Below are 18,650 nucleotides of genomic sequence, written 5' to 3'. Positions count from 1 at the left end.
AACCCCGCCTGTACTACGTTGTCATAGAGACAGGGTCCCAATTTGGCAGGGATGGTGGTGGGAGACAAGCAGAGAGGGAGAGGTGTGTGTGTGTGGGGGATATATTACAAGCTGAATAGACGCATGTCAGTTCAATAGCCTATCATTCGGATGAAAAGTTGGTAAAAGAAGAAGGTTGTTTTTTTGGGATTGATGTGGACGTGCGGGTTCATCCTTTGTTGCATCCCTTCACAGTTATCTCATTGTTTCTCTGTCGCTGGATTTCACTAGGCAGTGAGTCTGCTCCACATGTCTGTGGGTAAAGAAGGCCTACACTGTGTGCGCTTCCCTTTACAAGACGCAACCTTCCACCTGATGCTGCCTTCACTGGTCACGGTTCTCCTCGTTCAACTGGTACCTCAATAATAGGCTCAAGAAAGTACAATATCATCCTGCCTTTAGACTATCTTATTTATTTTTTCTTAATTGTGCAGTTAAGTTCCTCTTTATACTACTACTACTACTACTACTACTACTACTACTACTAATAATAATAATAATAATAATAATAATAATAATAATAATAATAATAATACAAATACAAATTAGTAATAGCCTCATTTGTGGCCTACTGTAGAAGGAAAGTGAAAAAGCAGGAAGGGCTTGGTTAAATGACTCAAGAGGGCCTAATTCAGATGGTTATAATTTGATTAAATTAGAATTTATAAAAGAATATGCACTTTATAAGTGTAATGTCAGTTGACATATTAATGGCAATAAAAGATTTTGACACAAGGGTCCCTCTGTAAGACTGGAGACACTTTGAGGGCCTTACTAATTCAGTTTATATTTTCCTCTGGCTATCTTTAGTGGTGCATATTACCAAACCCATTTAAATGTAATCAAATTACCACAAAATAATTGACAGTTAACCTGGAGCTCTGGAGCATTTGCCCGTTTACGTGTCTATATAATTCAGCTTTGTCAACAGTCAGTGCCTTGTTCAAGGGTACTTCAATAACTGTTGCTAAAATAGTTTTTTTTTTGTGGACTGGACTACTAATAATGGTTTATTGCACAAAATACACTATATTCCATCCAATTTTTTTTCCTACCAAAAATCACAACCAGCCTTGACCAAACAATCTGAACTGAAGGTTTTGAGCTGCATCATATGGTTCTCATCAGCAGATTGAGTTTGCTAAATAACAGCGGCAAATTAACTACGGGCTTCTCATCTGTGTTAAATTCTATGCAAAGTTTGAACGTCTACAGTTCTGTGGCAACTGAGCAAATAGGTTACTGTGTGATACAGTTCAAAGCTCCACAACAAGCAGGTTGAAATTGTTTAAGTTCCCAAATGAACTTTCAACTTCTACAACCAGTCTATTTCTTTATACCCTACTGCTACAATATACAAGATACCTTTATTGTCACTAGTAGCCTACAATAAAATGTCGGTTGGAGCAAGCCTGTTGGCCTAGAAGCCTAATTAAGGATCCAAACTATGAAGTATAGCCTAACACTATAAACGTGAGTAGGCCTACTGTATAAGATACAAAAACATAAAATAAGATGAATTTAACAAGATGCAGCAGGTTTTGTAGATCTCTTCCAGTGTTGGGAACTGTGAGCCGGTGATCCTTTGAGCCAACCTGCCAACAGTTATAGCTACTCAGATCTTTCACAGTAGTTTGCTGGGTTGTTAATTTATCGTATGTGTACTCCTGTTGGAATGGCTGTATTTCCAACAGCACCTGAAGGCAGCAGTTAAAGAAAACGCCCACCTCGTGCCAAAACGTTTGACCAACCAGCGTTGGAGAATCAGCTGATTTTATCACATGACCTTTATTAACATGCACCTAGCCTCCTAGCATAACAGGTCAAGAGAAAGCAGTAGCTAGGAGTGTAAATAGTCCCCAGTTCGGGGGAAACAACACAAAGAAATGAGTAAGTGACTTTTATCGATTACTCGCTCACTTGAAAATGCTTTATGTGTGTGCTTGCTAGCTGTTACGGAAGTTAGCTGACTTTCAGTTTCAGCTACAACAAGTCAGCAAGATTTTTGGCTAATGCTAATGCTAACTAGTGACATTAAGGTAGCTTTCAAATCTGAAAAGAGGCGAACAACGAACATGGGAACATTGGCATTTAAAAGGCGTATTTAATCTCGCTGACGGAACACAGCAGCTCGCTGGACAGCTGTTTGATTTCTTATTCAATTTGCGTGGTTTGTTTGCACAGACAATTGAAGGTACAGATAATAAATGAGAAATACATTGTGTAGTATAACTTTTGACGTCTATGGCACACATCTGGGCTCTAAGTGCCTTGGTGTGTTATTAAAGAAAACATGCATGGTCCGGATAATAAGTTGTTAACAAGCAAGGTAAATTCATTATTTTTCGTTAACGTGTCATATATTCACAAAGCAAACTTATGCCGCTAACTGCTTTTTAATGATCTATTTAAGATATTTATTAATTTAATTTATTTTATTTTAGCATATGATATTGTCTTATATAGAACTAATTCGGAATCATATCGTGGCAGATTTTGGGATATCAGCTAATATCATATTTTTGTGCAAAGAATCATTTAGCCCAGGGATCTTCAACAGGGGGTCCGGGACCCCTAGGGGGTCCTCAGAGTCAATGCAGGGGGGCCTCCAAATTATAGTAAATTTTTGAATTTTTTTTCCCTCAAATGTTAAAGTCACCATATTATTAGCAAATATAAATCCCCACTGATGATAGGCTTATTGGTGTCACTAAGGTAGCCATCCACAGATACAGTTCATCCTAAGTGTGTATGTTTAACATTAAAACATGATTTATAAAATCATGCCAACAATTATTAGGCTATTTTAATAGCTTAGTATTCTATGCAAAAATGTATAAGCGCTTTAGGCCGCCCTGCAAGTTATTGTAGGCCCAGTTTAATATGCAACTTCATTTTATACAATATATTTAGTAGGGGGGGGGGGGTCCCTGCTCTGTCTCTTTTTTAGCTAAGGGGTCCTTTATTTAAAAAAACGTTGAAGACCCCTGATTTAGCCTATAAGGTAAACAAAAAACTAGGCTAGTACCTGCAGGTATCCAAAAGATGTTTAAAATGAGAGGAAAACAATTTTATTTGAGAGTAATATTCATGATTAAGAAATAAAGGGATAAAGAAAGCATTGCATTTCTGTTAAGGAGGTGAATTTACAGTATATCATAATAAATTGTATCAAACAAATCTTTCTGCGATGTTGTGTTGTTTCCCACGGTTCTGTTGGGAGTAGTTTTTGTACGCGTGTTTTATCCCAAATTGTTTGTGCCCATTCAAAATGTGCCTGTTTGGAATGGGCCGATTGCTTGGCCTGTAGTATTGCAGCTTGAAGCTTTCTCTAGAACCATTGTACCCCAAAATGACTTACAGAAGGACCCCAAAAGCACTTAGCAACCACACTGTAGGCCCTATAGCCTACTACTGACTTACTTTGTACTCCTACTCCAGAGAAAAAACATCGTACTACCACATTTACCTGACGTGTGTGTGTGTGTGTGTGTGTGTGTGTGTGTGTGGAGAGACAGAGGGGGTGCAGGGAAAGGTGGAAGGCAATGCAAATAAAGAGTTTTTAGTGTTGTCATTTTCGTCAACGATCTTGCATGTTGATATCGCCACAGTCAGTGTTTAATGATGGCGGTGCTGTCTCGGCATTTAGCTAATCGTTAGTGAATGTAAAATAATATTAGAGGTTTTAATTTCCAAACAGACTTAGTGGCTTGACGGTTAAGTATGGATTTAATTCACAGGGGTATTTTGCCGACGGTAATGTTATTAGTGTTATAAGTTAGCAGCACACTTGAACAACCAGACCCAGGGTGAGTCTGAGTGAGAAGGAAGGAGTGGTGAGCCTACAGCTCACAGCAGCTTAATACGGGGTGAACGCTCTTACTGGGTGAGCTAGAGGCTGCCCCCGCAGTCTTTTAGTTTTATTCATAATTTAATATCCAAACTCTGTCCAAACTCTGTCCAAACGCTGTCTCCGAATTCCAAACCCAAAGTTCATTGGGTACCCAGGAAACCAAGTGTGAAGTAGATTGGATGAACGGTTCATGAGCTATTTCAAAGACGGACCACACACACACACACACACACACAGGCTTCCCAATTTATTATACAGATGATTATTTGCAGACAGAAATACTTTTTATTCCAAAAAAAGATGTTATTGTATTTATATTGACTTTACAATTAACATAATATATGCATTTCTTTGTTTTGTGAAACTATAAACTCAGAATGCCTTTTCTTTCTGTTTCAGGTGAAGAAAGTTCAAACGTTGTCCTTGGCTTTCTGGAAGTAAAGGTGGGTCTCCAGTTGTGACAGCTGAGCAGAGTAGTGTCCCAGTGTAAGTGGCCATGCATCCCTTCGGCTGTGAGGCTGAGACCTCCCTTCAGGAGCTGTTTGAGTACTTCAAGAGGTGCCTGCAGCATGGAGAGTGGGAGCTGGCCAATGCCTGTGTGCCACAGCTGGTTAATTCAACGGGAGGACTTTCAGAAAACCTACGAGACATAATCAAAGCTATTGTCTGCCATCCTTACAACTTAAAGTGAGTCACTCAGCTCTATGTTCACAAGACATTTTTTGTAAATTGAAATGTAATGCACTATGGGTACGTTATGTCTGCAAAAATGATCTTGAGTTTTATATTTGTGTGTTATTTGTGCTATTGATTTACTGGCTGTGTTTATTTTGCAGATGGGAGTCTGTGGGCAGTCCACACAGACTTGCTTGGTTTTGGCTTCAGGTTTTGGAGAAATGGACAGAAGAGCAGGTAACACTATAAAGAATCAAGTAGTGCAGCTCTGTTTATTGTACTTATTTAAGTTACTCTGAAACAACATGTTTAGTCACGTCATCCTCAAGCCGGGGCTGTAGTCCACCTTTGTCAAGTCCAAGGCAAGTCCCAAGACCAGGACTAGTCCAGACTGAGTCAAGACCGAGTCCAAAAAGGTCCAAGTCAAGACAGAGACAAAGGAAAAAAAATAATCCAATGTTAATGCCTGTTCTGAATGGATTTTGATATCAATACTTTTTTTTTTTCTTCTTCTAAACAAGCGTGCTTCATCAATGGTTTTGTTTTGAAGGAGGACGTTACTTAGTTAAAAAAGCATATATTCGTGGACTCGGTCGAGACCAACTACAATATTCCTTAAGTCCAATAGCCAAGTCAGAGTGCAAAAATCAACAAGTCCAAGTTAAGTCAGAGACAATAGAAAAATGTCTTGAGTCTGGACTCTATATACGCTATACGCTATATGTTGGTATTTGAGACCATCTCTGTTTGTATTACCTTACAGAAGATGTTTTGGTCAAATCTTTGTTAGAACCAGAAAGTGTCCTTTCACAAAGCAGACAATGTTGTGTTGTAAAATGGGGTGAAAAGGCATCTGAAACACCGTCAGCAGTGTGACATGATAACTATACTCTGTTTTACTGTCCACTTCAGGTTCCTCCCAACACCAGGAGAGAGCTGGAGTTCCTGCTGCTCCTGGAAGAACTGGGCTCAGAGGGCTTACCAGAGACTGCTCTAAAGGTTATTTTTATTTTATTATTTTAAATCTGTCTGCTGTAATGATGTATAGGGCTGAACAATTTTTGAAAATAATCAAATTGTTTTTAGTTTTTTTTCCGGCGCAAAACTAACCTAGGGGTTAATAACAGATGTGTACCCACTCCGTCGTTCTCTGGGACATATTTTCATGCTAATCTAATGTGTTTGTAGCTTGAAACAAGCTAGCGCGGACCGCTGATTAGCTTACAACTAAATACTTACAATGATTAGCTTAACATTTAGGGACCCTAGCGTTGTAAGCTAATCAGCGGTCCGCGCTAGCTTGTTTCAAGCTCCAATCACATTAGATTAGCATGAAATCATGTCCCAGAAAATGACAGAGTGGGTACACATCTGTTATTAACCCCTAGGTTAGTTTTGCGCCGGAATTGTCCTTTAAAATGTGATTTATTTTTTAAGCTCTTTATCTTCTGTATTATTCAACAAAGACAAACAACTGTCGTACATGGCTCTTTTTTTAAGTGCTGATACAGGTTAGTAGTCTGCCCCCGTGAGGTCGCAAGGCAGGTTTTGCACAATACCTGACGCTGCGCAGCATCTTCTTTTTTTAAAGCCAAAATAATCCCACACAACTGACGTCCTGTTGCTTTTTCAAGGTACGGTAGCGTGCCAAGTTGATGCTTCCTATGCAGACTGCTTTATTCTTGCGTGTCACGTGACCAGAGCACACTTCGCGGTTAAAAAATCTCATTTTAACATATACCGATATTATTGCAAATGCAATCGATCGTTCAGCCCTAATGATGTAGTGAAAATTGGATCGGAAAGCATTTGACCTTTAATTAGATTAAGACACAATGTACTTGACATACAACAATCACTTGTTCTGTTTTACATGTTGTGACTCTAGACTGAGATTAATTATCTTTCAGCAGGAGTTGCACCAGGCCTTCCTGGACACACAGTCTGGGCAAAAGGCCCCAGAGGATTCAAGAACAACAGATGCTGCCGTTGAGTCTTGCCTGCGAACCTTGTTGGAGAAAAAGAAGCCCAGGCTGGCCCAGTCTTTAGCACATTTCTTACAGGTAGAGTCAAACATATTCTAACTATAAAGTATCACACAATGATTAAAAACTATATAACATGTAAAATATAAATGTATGTACATGTGTGCACATGAATTAAAAACATAACACATGACATTATAGACCTTGTTCTGGGTGATTTCAATACAAAATTATCATGTGAAATGGCGTAAACATATTAAATGAAAATGAGTAAATATATACTATTGTTTTCTGCCAGAGATTGTTTTTTTTAAATGGTCATTTAATGAAGTATGTTAAAGTTATTTTTAACATCATGTCATATCTGCAAATCCTTAAAGCTCAGCTATAAACAAACATTTGAGTGTATGTATAGATAGAACACCAGCATGCTCCATCTCCTACAGGACCACACTCTGCAGCACACATTCATCCAACACCTGGTAAAGGAACTGGGGAAACCGGAGAGAAGGCCGGCGAAGGTGGAGAAGTGGGTGGAGGAGATCTACACCGTGTTGTCTGTGATGCCGCAGAGCTCCGGTAGAAGCGGCGGGCAGGTGGAGGCACTGTGTGAGGCTCTGTGGGCAGCCAGAGACGGGCCCCTGAAAGAGGAGAGGATCCTGAGCTCGTTGCTTCGCCCTCGGTGTGATGCTCTCATCTCGGTTTACTGTTCCACCGCTTTGAGACTTCAGAGGGATCAGCTGCTAAGGAGCGCGCCTGATACACAAGGTAGTAGGGCTGTAAATAGGGCTGGGCAATATATCAATGTTGTATCGATATTGTGATATGTGACTAGATCAGATTTTGGATACTGTAATATGGTAAGTGTTGTCTTTTTCTTGGTTTTAAAGGCTACAGGCTACTTTACAGTAAAGTGATGTCATTTTCTCAACTAACCACTGTTGTAGCTGTTCTATTATTTGCCTTTTAACCACTTAATCATTGTATTCACATTGTTGATGATTATTTTCCTAAAATCTAATTGTGAAAATTATTTTGTTAAACACCAATAGTCAACCCTACAATATTGTGGCAGTATCGACATTGAGGTATTTGGTCAATAATATTGTGATATCTGATTTTCTCCATATCGCCCAGCTCTAGGTGTAAATCACAGTTTTTTACGATTTTATATTGATTCTTTGGACAATGGTACGATATTTGATGATATCTTAATGTCTGCCATGATATGATTTTGATTGAATTTAGGGGCCTGCGATCGATATGAGACAATATCATAAGCCCATTTAACAGTGAAATTTATAGTAGTCTCGCATTGCCAGACCTTCCTCCACAGCGCTGCAGAGGAGGGTCTGGCTAGTCTACACAGCATTCCAGGATGGGAGAAAAACGTGCTCTGGTTTATTGGCATTTCTTTAAACCAATCGCAATTGTCTTGGGCGGTGCTGTGCGCCGTACGGAGCAACGGTGCCTCTGGAAAATGCTTACTCTGATTACTCTGGTAATTGACTCTTACATTCATCGATAACAGTTAAACAGAATTTGGAGTTGTCTTATACTTAAACTAAAGCACATATTTTATTGTGAATGTATGATGTGGCCCTTTAAGCTATCTTCATGCTAATTAGTTTGACCAGACTGCTTTGTAAAACAGCTGTGTGTTCCTATAAATCAGTTCCTCCTCTGAGCTGTTTTAGCGGTCACGTTGTCTTTTATAACCTGAGGTTTAAGTCTTTTGTTATTTCAGTTATAAAGAACAAATGTTGGCATAACCTCTTTTAATCACACTTCTGCTTCTGTGGCTGCGAACACACACAACAATGGGTTTTTACTTCCCGTTCGTGTCATGAAAACAGCAGTTTTGTTAGCATCTGCATACAGTTTCTTTCGTTTTCTAAAGATCTTTATATTTGCTGTCAATTTGGCATTATACCAATAGTGGTGATTGATGGGTGGTTTACGGTTTAGCCTATATAGATGGTAGTGGTGATGGCATTAGGCTAATTCTTATTCCAACTCTGTGTATTTTACTAATAACCAAGCTTATATTAAGGAAAAATATAAAGAAGAACAAGACACACAATGTAATGTCCAACAGGGGTTAACCCCTAAATGCCTCCCATAATAGCTTATTTATAAAGTCTCTGTACGGAAACAATGGGAATGTTTTTGCTGAAATACTTTTGCATTACTTTATGAATTCACTCATTTACATTACTTGCAACACTTTTTAAATTCCTTTGCAATACTAGAAATTCATTTTAAAGTAGTAGTAGTAGTAATTAGTTGTATATAGCCTGACAAGCCAGACCCACATCAAGATGTTGGGTCTGGGAACCCACCATTGACAGGACTCAATCCGAGGGGCGGGATAAACGGTTGTCTTTCAAATTCCCTCTGCACGCAATAGAATAGCACTACAACGAAGAAGGTAGCGAAGCTAGTTGATAGATTAAACTTTTGCCGTATCCGGTCGGCAGAACTCCGAAAAATCTTCTTTTTTTTAAGAATGACTTCAGTGCCATTCTTTGTTCTTTTCTCAAAGAAAAGCTTAACTCCAAGTCTTCCAGAAGACTGCTGTTCCCAGCAGCCATAAGCCCGCCCAGCGACTCTATACACGATGTGATTGGCCTGACCAGAGTTTGGTTTTTCCAGCTCTCAAGCCAACGGAGAGTGCCTAGACCCCCCCTGGCTCCAAAATAAATTTGCTGCCGCTAGGGTGCGTCTAAATTTCTAGGCTACCTTGTATACAGAGAGTGTCGCTCAAAGTGCTTTACAACAAAGTGGAGAGACCACAACACAAACAAGATCACATTAAGACAAAAAAGTCAACCTTATCAACTTATTTCCTCTATTTTTATATCCCCCTCTTAGTGGACCTTCCTGAAGCTGAGAAGCTTGCCCTGAGTTTATGTTGCCACAAGGACCGTCCATCCATTTGGAAGACCATTTATTTTGAGTGCCTTAGTAGTGGAAAGCACTTCCTTGAGCAGGTCTTGGTAAGTAGAATACTAGTTTTGTAACCAGATTTCAATTCCCACTAGACGCAATAGTGCATACAGTCTTCTTTCAGCAGTACCATAACTCTGTATTTTTCATAATTAGTACTGGATCGTGACGTTAAGTTGGTTAGCAACTGCATGTGATGAGATTCAATAATGTAATTGGATTGGTTCCTTTCTGTAGGTTACTGCACTTGACCTGATTAAACACGAGGAGTTTTCTTCGCTGAGAGACTTACTGAAGTCGGAGTACCAGCCGTTATCTCGTCTGCTGTTGCTCCTGGGATGGACTCAGTGTCGCAGTCTGAGTTCGGCTCAAACGCTGCTCAGCATCCTGCACCGAGAGCAGGTCAGGGCTGAAATCATTCACCTGTCCAGACATCCACATATACCTCCACCTCTGCGGCTGGTTAACAGCTATTAAGTGTCATTCGCTGATACAGTCTTTACCTTCTTCTTAGGCTCCAGCCAATGACTCTGTTCTGCAGGAGTTTTCCAATCTTTTGTCCTCTCAGCTTGGAATACTTAAATGGTGTAAAAACAACAATCCGTAAGCATCTATTTATTTATTTATTTATTTATTTATTTTTTAAGTTTGACTGGTATCTAACTCCATTTTATTTATTTTTTATATTTACTTTTTTGTGATTGTTTGTGTGCAGTGGGATTTCCATGGAGGCATTGCTGGCACAGCTTCACACTCTGGACAATCACTCTGCCCTCTATATTTTGCATTCCCTCACTCCTTTGGCTCGGTTTGAGGAGCGCAAGATACTAGATCTGTTGCAGCAACTGCCAAATTCACCAGGAACAGGTCAGCAGCTTCATCTCTGTTGTTGTTTCTTTATTGGAGTCAAAAAACTATTTAGCAGTTAATTGCTAAGAGAATAATGTACATTTTCCCCTGCAGAAGACACTGAGGTCGTCAGTAATCTCAGTTCTGGTGTGCAGAGGAACATAGTATTGTTCCAGGGGTTCTGTGCCATGAAGTACGCCATCTATGCCCTCTGTGTAAACGCACATAAATACTCAAATTGTACCGAGTGCGAGTTGATGCAGCACCAGCCGTCTGAAGCAGAAATGGACCAAGACCAAACCTCAACTTCCTCAGAAGGTGAGAAAGCTGTTTCTTTTCTGCGGTGAAGTTTTAGTTTGATGACAGATGATAGAAAAGTTTCCTGTCTGCTCGTTTTAGTTGATTATAATCTCCGGCTTGCGACAAAGTAGACATTGGTGTCATGAGTAACCTTTTTAAATATACAGTGTTTGTAGTTAGTTTTGGTAGTGTTAAATCATAACCACTGACTGAAAAAAGCAAAGTAGTAGAATATGTTGAAAGATTATTTTAGAAATGTGTAAGCCAAATGTAGGTAATTGCCTTGGTAATTCTTTTGTTTCTAAACTTCAATAATCATCTTTTGATAACACAGATCTTTTCTTTTTTACCCAGTTGTTTGTGCTTTATTTTCAACAGGTCACACCAAATAGTTCACATGTCAAGAGACACAAAATCAAAATGGATGGCAACACATACACACATACACAAAGGAGACTTTTCCACTTTTCCTACATAACTTCATGATTGTGCTACATATGATGATACTACAACAAGAATTGTTCTTTGTTTAAAGCTGATTTTCTTTTCTTATATAGTTCTAAATAATACCTTGGCTTTGATCTTCTCTGTTTGTTGTGTTTTCCAGGTTGCCATTTTCTGTTCCAGAACTATCTGTCAGAGTGTCAGCTCTATCTGGAGGCCGTGCCTGCCATGTTCCGCCTGGAGCTTCTGGAGAACATCTTCTCCCTTCTCTTCCTGTCCACCACTGACTTTGCCCAGCATATCCAAAAAGACATAAACTTGAACCAGGACACGGGGAATGCCACTCAGTCAGAATTTCTATCCGATACAAGAAACCCAAATGTAGAATTGGGAAGCAAAGCAAAGACGGGTGAGACGGAGTACATCAGGAAAGAGAACCAGAAGCTGCGTTCAAGTTCACTAACGGCAGTCCACCATGGTCACCTGGACCTGGGACACTTTATCCAGGGCTGCAGGGGGTTTCTAGCCGACGTGACGGCCATGGCAGGTTTTTTGAAGCTGTTGAAAGAAGGATTGGAGGGCATGTGTGTGGTGGGCCAGCAGGTGGGACAGGAGGCGGGAAGAGCGCTGCCTCGAGAGACCGAAGCGGCAGAGAACCTTGGCTGCTCGGTGACTGCTGAAACGTTCGGGGCTCGCCTGCAGAGGTTGTCCAAGCGCACGGCAGAGGCTCAGTGGAGGCTACAGATCATCACCAGCAATCAGGGCACTGGAAGTGGTGAGATGGACAGGATATTTCTCTTGAGCTCTTACTCTTAGTTTGTTGATTTACTCTTTCTGCATGCATGACATGGTCTCGCATTGCCAGACCTTCCTCCACAGCGCTGCGGAGGAGGGTCTGGCTAGTCCACACAGCATTCCGGGATGCGAGAAAAACGTGCTCTGGTTTATTGGCATTTCTTTAAACCAATCACAATCGTCTAGGGCGGTGCTAAGCACTGGACGCAATAACGGTGCCTCCGCAAAATAGCCTCGGGAAGGAACTTGTTTTGGTGGACCGTTCAAAAGTTGTTTTAGTCGTGCGAGAGAGAACTCCGATTGGAAAGATAGTCTAGCTAGCTGTCTGGATTTACCCTGCAGAGATCTGAGGAGCCGTTAACCATAGTCCTCAGAAATCCACCGGAGTTTAGAATGCCAACACAAAGGAAGAGGAAGGTGACGGACATCCGGCCAAAAATGAGGGACTTCGGCGGATCTTCTGGCGGCACAGGAGCATTCCCCTAAATGAATTGTGGTCGATATAGACTATGCATTACATAACAAAAGAAAATCAACTACACCTAAAATTCACAAACATTTGACTGGTGGCTCATCATATTGTGTTTAGTTTAGTTTATCATAGGATCTTCATTAACTGTCCCCTTAAGCACAGCTACTCCTCCTCCACACAATTCAATACAGTTACAGGGCTCAGCATAAGTGAATACACCCCTGCTAAAGTTGACTAAAAAGAGGAATACAAAAATCATCTTTTGGAAATTGATCTTAATGCCTTAATTCAAAAAATGAGGAAAAATCCAACCTTTTAAGGACACCAATTTTCTTTGTGAAGAAATAATGTATCGTAAATAAATAAATGTTTTTCCTGAAAATACAGGGGGCATAAGTCAGTACACCCCTATGTTAAATTCCCATAGAGGCAGGCAGATTTTTCTTTTTAAAGGCCAGTTATTTCATGGATCCAGGATACTATGCATCCTGATAAAGTTCCCTTGGCCTTTGGAATTAAAATAGCCTCACATCATCACATACCCTTCACCATACCTAGAGATTGGCATGGTTTTATTTCAGTTAGCCTAATAGCTGGTTTGGTTAGCATTGAGAAATGATTTTATGGAAAGTACCCCATGCCAATCTCTAGGTATGGTGTTCACTTATGCTTAGCACTGTAAAAACATACATGAAACATTACTCAACACATTTAAAACATACATTAAACATTACATTCGACATAAGAGATATATTAGCGAGTGAGTCAAACTGACACCAATATGTGTTTATGAATCTAAGCTTACACTGATCACCCTTAACATAGTACTCCTAAAAAAAGAAGAAATTCCCAATTGCATGGCATCCTACAAATTTGATTCTCCCAAGATGTTTTTATAATTTGCTTTTTAAACATTAATCTCTGTTAATTAAGTCAATAACAGTGGTAAAGAATTCCATGTTTTCATCGCTCTATATACTGTAGTTCTGTGCATTTTAGGAAATAAGTGTTTGCCTTGGGGAGTAAAAACCGGCCTTCTGTCGCCTGTCTGGTGTCATATGTATATCACTCTTAATTGTTTTGAATTGAGTGTGCGTTTCTTCTTATGTTTGCATGAGGGGTGGATTGAGTTCAGATAGCATTTGGGCATTCATTCTTGATGGTAAATTCACTTGCAGGTTCAGAAAGTCCTCTCCAGCTGTCAACTGTCGGCTGTCCTGTCACTTCTCTGGGAAGCAGCAAGAGCTCCAGCCTGAGGAGAAGGAAGAGACCAGGGAGACATGCTATAGAGAGACAAACCTCAGTGGATAAACACAATGGAGAAGTTAGCACCAGTACATCAGGTAAGGTATAACAACAACAATAGCCTGTCCTTCTTTTGATTTGGTCTGTTCAAATCACATTGAATCAGATCAATCTTTTGGTTTTCCACCAATGAAATGGTGTCTTACAGAATGAACGGGAGATCATAAATCATTTTATTATGAAGTGGAAATTTCACTTGTAAGAAACGGCCAGGGCCTGGCTTTTTTGTTTTTTAGGGGAATTCAAGTTGTTGTTTTTAAGACGTATATTATTTTTTCTGGGTTTACGACAGTGCATTTGTACTTTGTCAGATGGTGGAGGAAGGACAGGCTGTGTGGAATTAGAGGTCTGTCCATGCGGAGGTGCCCACAGCTGGCTAGTCCCCGCCATGCTGTCTCCTCCAGAGTCTCTACTCATGTCCTGCATCCGCAGAGGGAACTTCATGGAGGCGCATCAGGTCTGTGTGGCAAGCTGGACTTGAAAAACAGTGTGGGCCCTATTTTAACGATCTAAGCTCACGGCGTGAAGCGCCTGGCGCAGGTGTGTTTAGGGCGTGTCCAAAACCACTTTTGCTAGTTCGACGGCGGAAAAAAGGGTCCGTGTGCTGGGTGCATGGTTTTAAAGGGTTGTACTTAGTATCTTAATTAATTCATAGGTGTGTTTTGGGCGTAAGATGCAATAAACCAATCAGTGTCCTCTCCCATTCCCTTTAAAAGCCAGGCGTGTTTGGACCTTGGCGCATTGCTATTATGATGGCAGATTTGCACCGTAATGTTTTTATTTGTAATCTTTTGCGTGTGTGTGTGTGTGTAACAAGCATAGTGTGCCCGCGCTGTGCACGAGCCTAGGCGCATTTTACTAATGCGCTGTTAAAATAACAGTGAAATGCTGCGCTATTGACTTTAGACCAGGTTTTTGTTGGTCAATGGCGTGATCACTTCCCGCTGCCTCAAGATAGCAATACGCCAAGAATTCACCTGAACACACCTCCCTGTAAGACCAGCACGCCCATGGGCGCAAAGATGGCTGCAGGTGCATTGGCTATTTAAACGACGTGGGCGCTGGACGGGAAATTGACAACTGCGTCGGTCTGAAACTAGCAAAGACACTTGCGTCACGCCAGGTGCAAGATGGGGCCCTTTATGTTTTTTTGCAAAAACCCATTTGTTTTTTACCAACTTCAAAGTTAATGTTCCTCATTTTGATACTTGTACTACAACTAATACTGTTGCTACTACTAATAGTTACCCCCTACTCTTGTGTTTACTACCAATATTACTAATACTACAACTACTTCTACTTATGATTGTGGTACATCTTTTTTGACATGGTGTATTTCTTGGCTTCTCTGCAGGTGTCTCTGGTGTTTGATTTGGAGGCATCTGCCTGTTGTGGTGAGCTGGTTTTCATGGAGCGCTACAAAGAAGTCCTGGTGGAGTTGGGACAGGTGGAGCAGAAGATGGAGAGCCAGTCTATGTCTTCATCCTCCTCCTCCTCAGAGGGTTTGGGGACAGCGGCTGTGTCCGCAGCAGGGAGGAGTCGGCTGGGCAGCAGCGGGCGATTAACCCTGCAGGCCATCGGAAGTGCTGCTGCTGCAGGTTCAACATCTCTTTTCCTACTCAGGATTTTATGTTGCTTTTAATTCTTAATTTTAAGTAATAAAATGCATGTATAACCACCTGATTGAGCCCTTTTCAAACATAGCCTCGTCCTCCTTGTTGCAAAATCAGTGCGCTTTCAGCCTTCATATACTTGCTTGCAGGTCTAGTTTTTTTAGACCACTTTTAGTAGAATGTCTTTGAACAGTGTCCAAAGAATAGATGTAAATCTGCTGTACTGTATGCAGCTGTGGCATAGACATGTAGGCAAGGAGAGCAAGTTGAACTCCTTACATAAATTGACTTTATTTTTCCATTTTTAATTTAACACTCAAAACATTCAACATGGTGAGTCTACAGAACAAAAGCTCTTGATTGACTCTGAGGGACTGGATATACTCAAATTCAATTGGGCTGTGCTGGGAATATCATATTGTAACTTTGTATACATGTAGTCATCCAGTGGAATAAAATATACCACTAAGCTACAAAAATCATAAATGCAAATGTTATTGTTTATGTTTTATCTTGATATCTAGGTGTCAGGACGCATCTGTTACATTGGCCTTTACAGCTTTGATCCCTTTGTGTTTACCTGTGATGTGGGAAAGCAGTTTAAGATTCTTGAACTGTTGTTTTTATAGTAATGATTTACTTATTTTCATGTATTATGTGCTTTACTTTTTTACATTTTCAATGTTTTTATTGTCACATAACATGTATATCACGTACAGTAGATAACTCTGGGTCTTCTCTGCAGGTGTGGCTTTCTACTCCATCTCGGACATAGCAGAACGTCTCCTCAGCACCCCTGCTCACCCGATGCCCTCACTGGAGGACGGCTACTGGCTGAGCCACTGCACGTCAGACCCCTCTGGCCTCCTTTACACACTGCTGGAGGAGCTCAGCCCAGCAGCCATGGCTGCCTTCGACCTGGCCTGCTGCCACTGTCAGCTCTGGAAGACGTCCCGACAGCTGCTGGACACCGCAGAGCGCAGACTCGACAACAGCCTGGAGGCTCAAGGTATGCAGCCTGAATTTTAGGGTCTTTCTCGGAAGACTTTTTAGCAATGTTGATGACGTATTGTCGATGGTGCAGGTTACAGAACAGATTTCTTTGAACATGGAGAGTTAACGAGACCAACTACAATTTCATGTGTTTATTAGCAGCTTTGCACAGGTAGTTATTTTGGTTTTCATCTTCATTCCCCCCAGGAGTAAGGGTTAACTCTAAGGTTCCCCATTCTGAGGGGATCTGTGGATTCCCTATGGTATTACAGCAGATCAACAAGATCCTGAATCATTCTGCTACTAATAAGAGCTCTGTCAAAACAGGTGAATACAAATAACATTTTTAATTAGAAAATGTGTATTTACATGAATATTAACATGCCCATTTGGCTGCTCCAATAATGGAAATGGCCTATCGCTCAATGACCTGCAGACAATATTACTTTCCCGACCAGAGACTTAATATAAAAAAATGAAGCAAATGTACAGAATAGTTTGTTGGTTACGGATCCGCTCTTGTTCATAGAAGCTGTCGGGGAAGACCAAGTGTTCGCCAGCCCATTTGGTTGCTGCATCCAGGAAGTGCTCCTGTGTTGCTACCCAGCACTGAGTGAAGAGTGCATGGCTGCTCGGCTCAGTCTCGGGCAACGTTTGGAGACCACCCTGCACATCCTGAGCGCTGCAACAGATGGCACAGGTCGGCACAGGAACCATGAATTTGCAATTCATGCAATAAAGTTAGCATTGACTTTGTTTTGGTTAGATAAATGTTGAACTACACAGTAAACCTCACCGCTCAAAGTATTTTCACTTACATGTCTTGGAGCTCTGTTGTAAGTTCTCTGTTGTGTAATGTCAGATACGATTTGGATAACTTCAATATACCAGAAGAAAATGTGTTGCAGGATTGAAGACCTATATTGTTTTTAGCATTCTATGTGAACATTAGAATGTTCTGCATGTTTTGTGTTACCGCTCATTTAGGGATGTGCAATAAATCAAAATTGTAATCGTGATTACAATTTCGGCTCCTAATGAGCACAAAAACAGAATAATAAACTGTTTTTTTTTAAGTTCAACAAATGCAACATCTTTCCGAAAGACTGAGTAATCGTGTTAAATAATCATGATTTCAATATTGACCAAAATAATCGCGATTATGATTTTTTTTTTTTTTCTCCCATAATCGAGCCGCCCTACTCTCGTTTTAACAGAGGGCAGTGTGGGCAGCGCTCTTCTGGCCCAGTTGGTTGAACAGTCCAGTCTGAAGCAGTCGGAGCTGGACGCTCACCCTGTGCGCTCCAGCATGAAGCAGCTGCTGCGTTCTCTGGATCAGCTTTGCCCCTTCGAGCCGGACGGAGATCTTGCCAGACCAGATTATGTGCGCAGTTTCCTCGACTACGTCAACACACTAGCATCTGTGTTAGTGCGCAGCCTTGGATCGGAAGGTAAAATTATTTGTCATTTAGGAGAGATGAATGCTTTCTTTGTCCTTTTGGGAAAAGGATGCTGATCTGAAAACAGAAGTATCAGTCTTTAGATTCTTCTGAAGCAACAGCAGCTTCTACCAACAGCTCTTTAAAAGTTTAAGTAGTGCTTTTATAGTGTTTTATTAAAAGAAATCTTGCTGCTTTCAGACCTCACCATCTCATCTTAGTCGCTGTCTCAGTTATCTCTTTTCCCCCCTATTAACACTTCCCCCCCCCCCCTACCTTCATTATCCCAGTTGGTACTGGGAATCAAATCAGCAGGCGCTTGGTGATAAGCTCACTTTTATATACCAAACTAAAGCCAATTCTACGTAAATAGTGACTATACCAGGCATGGCCCAACAGTGACTCTTCTTCTTATACCTGGGTTTGTTCTGATTTGCCTCTCTTGCTGTTTCTCTTAGACCAGAGCAGTGAAGTGAAGCTTGGGAATCCACTACTGGTGTTGCTTCAAGCCCCATTTCAGCTTCTCTCCCACCTGCTGTTTGACAGGCAGGTGTCTCCTGACAGGTACGCACACAGTCAGTGTGACTATACATAAGTATACATAAGCCTGCAGTTTGCATGCTATGTTATTCCTCACCTTGTTACACACGGCTATCTAAACTGCAGCTACAATGTGTGCCTCACAGCTGGTGCACTGTAGAAACGGTCTAATGGTTAACGTGAATGAAACTGAAATCCAAATCTGTCATATTTTTTTATTTATATACATGGCTTAATTGTGAGAGACACTTAACATTTTTCTGCAAGCTATTCAGAAATGCTAATTGGGTTGTCCGGTCACCCCTGTGCTAGTTCACAATAACGGTAAAAGAAATCATTCATTTGTGATCATATAACTTAGTAAGTCTATGACATTGCATTCTGCAAGTTGCTTAGTAA

General features: G+C 40.9%; 1 protein-coding gene across 1 annotated transcript in view; it reads left to right on the top strand.

Annotated features, from left to right (window-relative positions):
- Window positions 1-1,822: 1,822 nt before the first annotated feature.
- The window catches only part of zfyve26 (zinc finger, FYVE domain containing 26), a 41,184-nt gene continuing 24,356 nt past the window's right edge, over window positions 1,823-18,650 (top strand). The window contains exons 1-20 of the mRNA XM_078278326.1: window positions 1,823-1,929; window positions 4,292-4,579; window positions 4,729-4,804; window positions 5,480-5,566; window positions 6,478-6,630; window positions 6,999-7,320; window positions 9,427-9,551; window positions 9,739-9,903; window positions 10,016-10,104; window positions 10,217-10,368; window positions 10,465-10,668; window positions 11,258-11,869; window positions 13,540-13,704; window positions 13,978-14,123; window positions 15,021-15,264; window positions 16,025-16,288; window positions 16,480-16,599; window positions 16,802-16,972; window positions 17,490-17,723; window positions 18,170-18,275. Coding sequence (XP_078134452.1) covers window positions 4,389-4,579; window positions 4,729-4,804; window positions 5,480-5,566; window positions 6,478-6,630; window positions 6,999-7,320; window positions 9,427-9,551; window positions 9,739-9,903; window positions 10,016-10,104; window positions 10,217-10,368; window positions 10,465-10,668; window positions 11,258-11,869; window positions 13,540-13,704; window positions 13,978-14,123; window positions 15,021-15,264; window positions 16,025-16,288; window positions 16,480-16,599; window positions 16,802-16,972; window positions 17,490-17,723; window positions 18,170-18,275 — 3,626 coding nt within the window. The 5' untranslated portion in view covers window positions 1,823-1,929; window positions 4,292-4,388. The remainder of the gene's footprint in view (window positions 1,930-4,291; window positions 4,580-4,728; window positions 4,805-5,479; window positions 5,567-6,477; window positions 6,631-6,998; window positions 7,321-9,426; window positions 9,552-9,738; window positions 9,904-10,015; window positions 10,105-10,216; window positions 10,369-10,464; window positions 10,669-11,257; window positions 11,870-13,539; window positions 13,705-13,977; window positions 14,124-15,020; window positions 15,265-16,024; window positions 16,289-16,479; window positions 16,600-16,801; window positions 16,973-17,489; window positions 17,724-18,169; window positions 18,276-18,650) is intronic.

The sequence above is a fragment of the Sander vitreus genome, chromosome 20, assembly GCF_031162955.1.
Source record: "Sander vitreus isolate 19-12246 chromosome 20, sanVit1, whole genome shotgun sequence".
In the NCBI taxonomy this organism is placed as follows: domain Eukaryota; kingdom Metazoa; phylum Chordata; class Actinopteri; order Perciformes; family Percidae; genus Sander; species Sander vitreus.
This window is presented reverse-complemented; position numbering and strand designations above follow the sequence as displayed.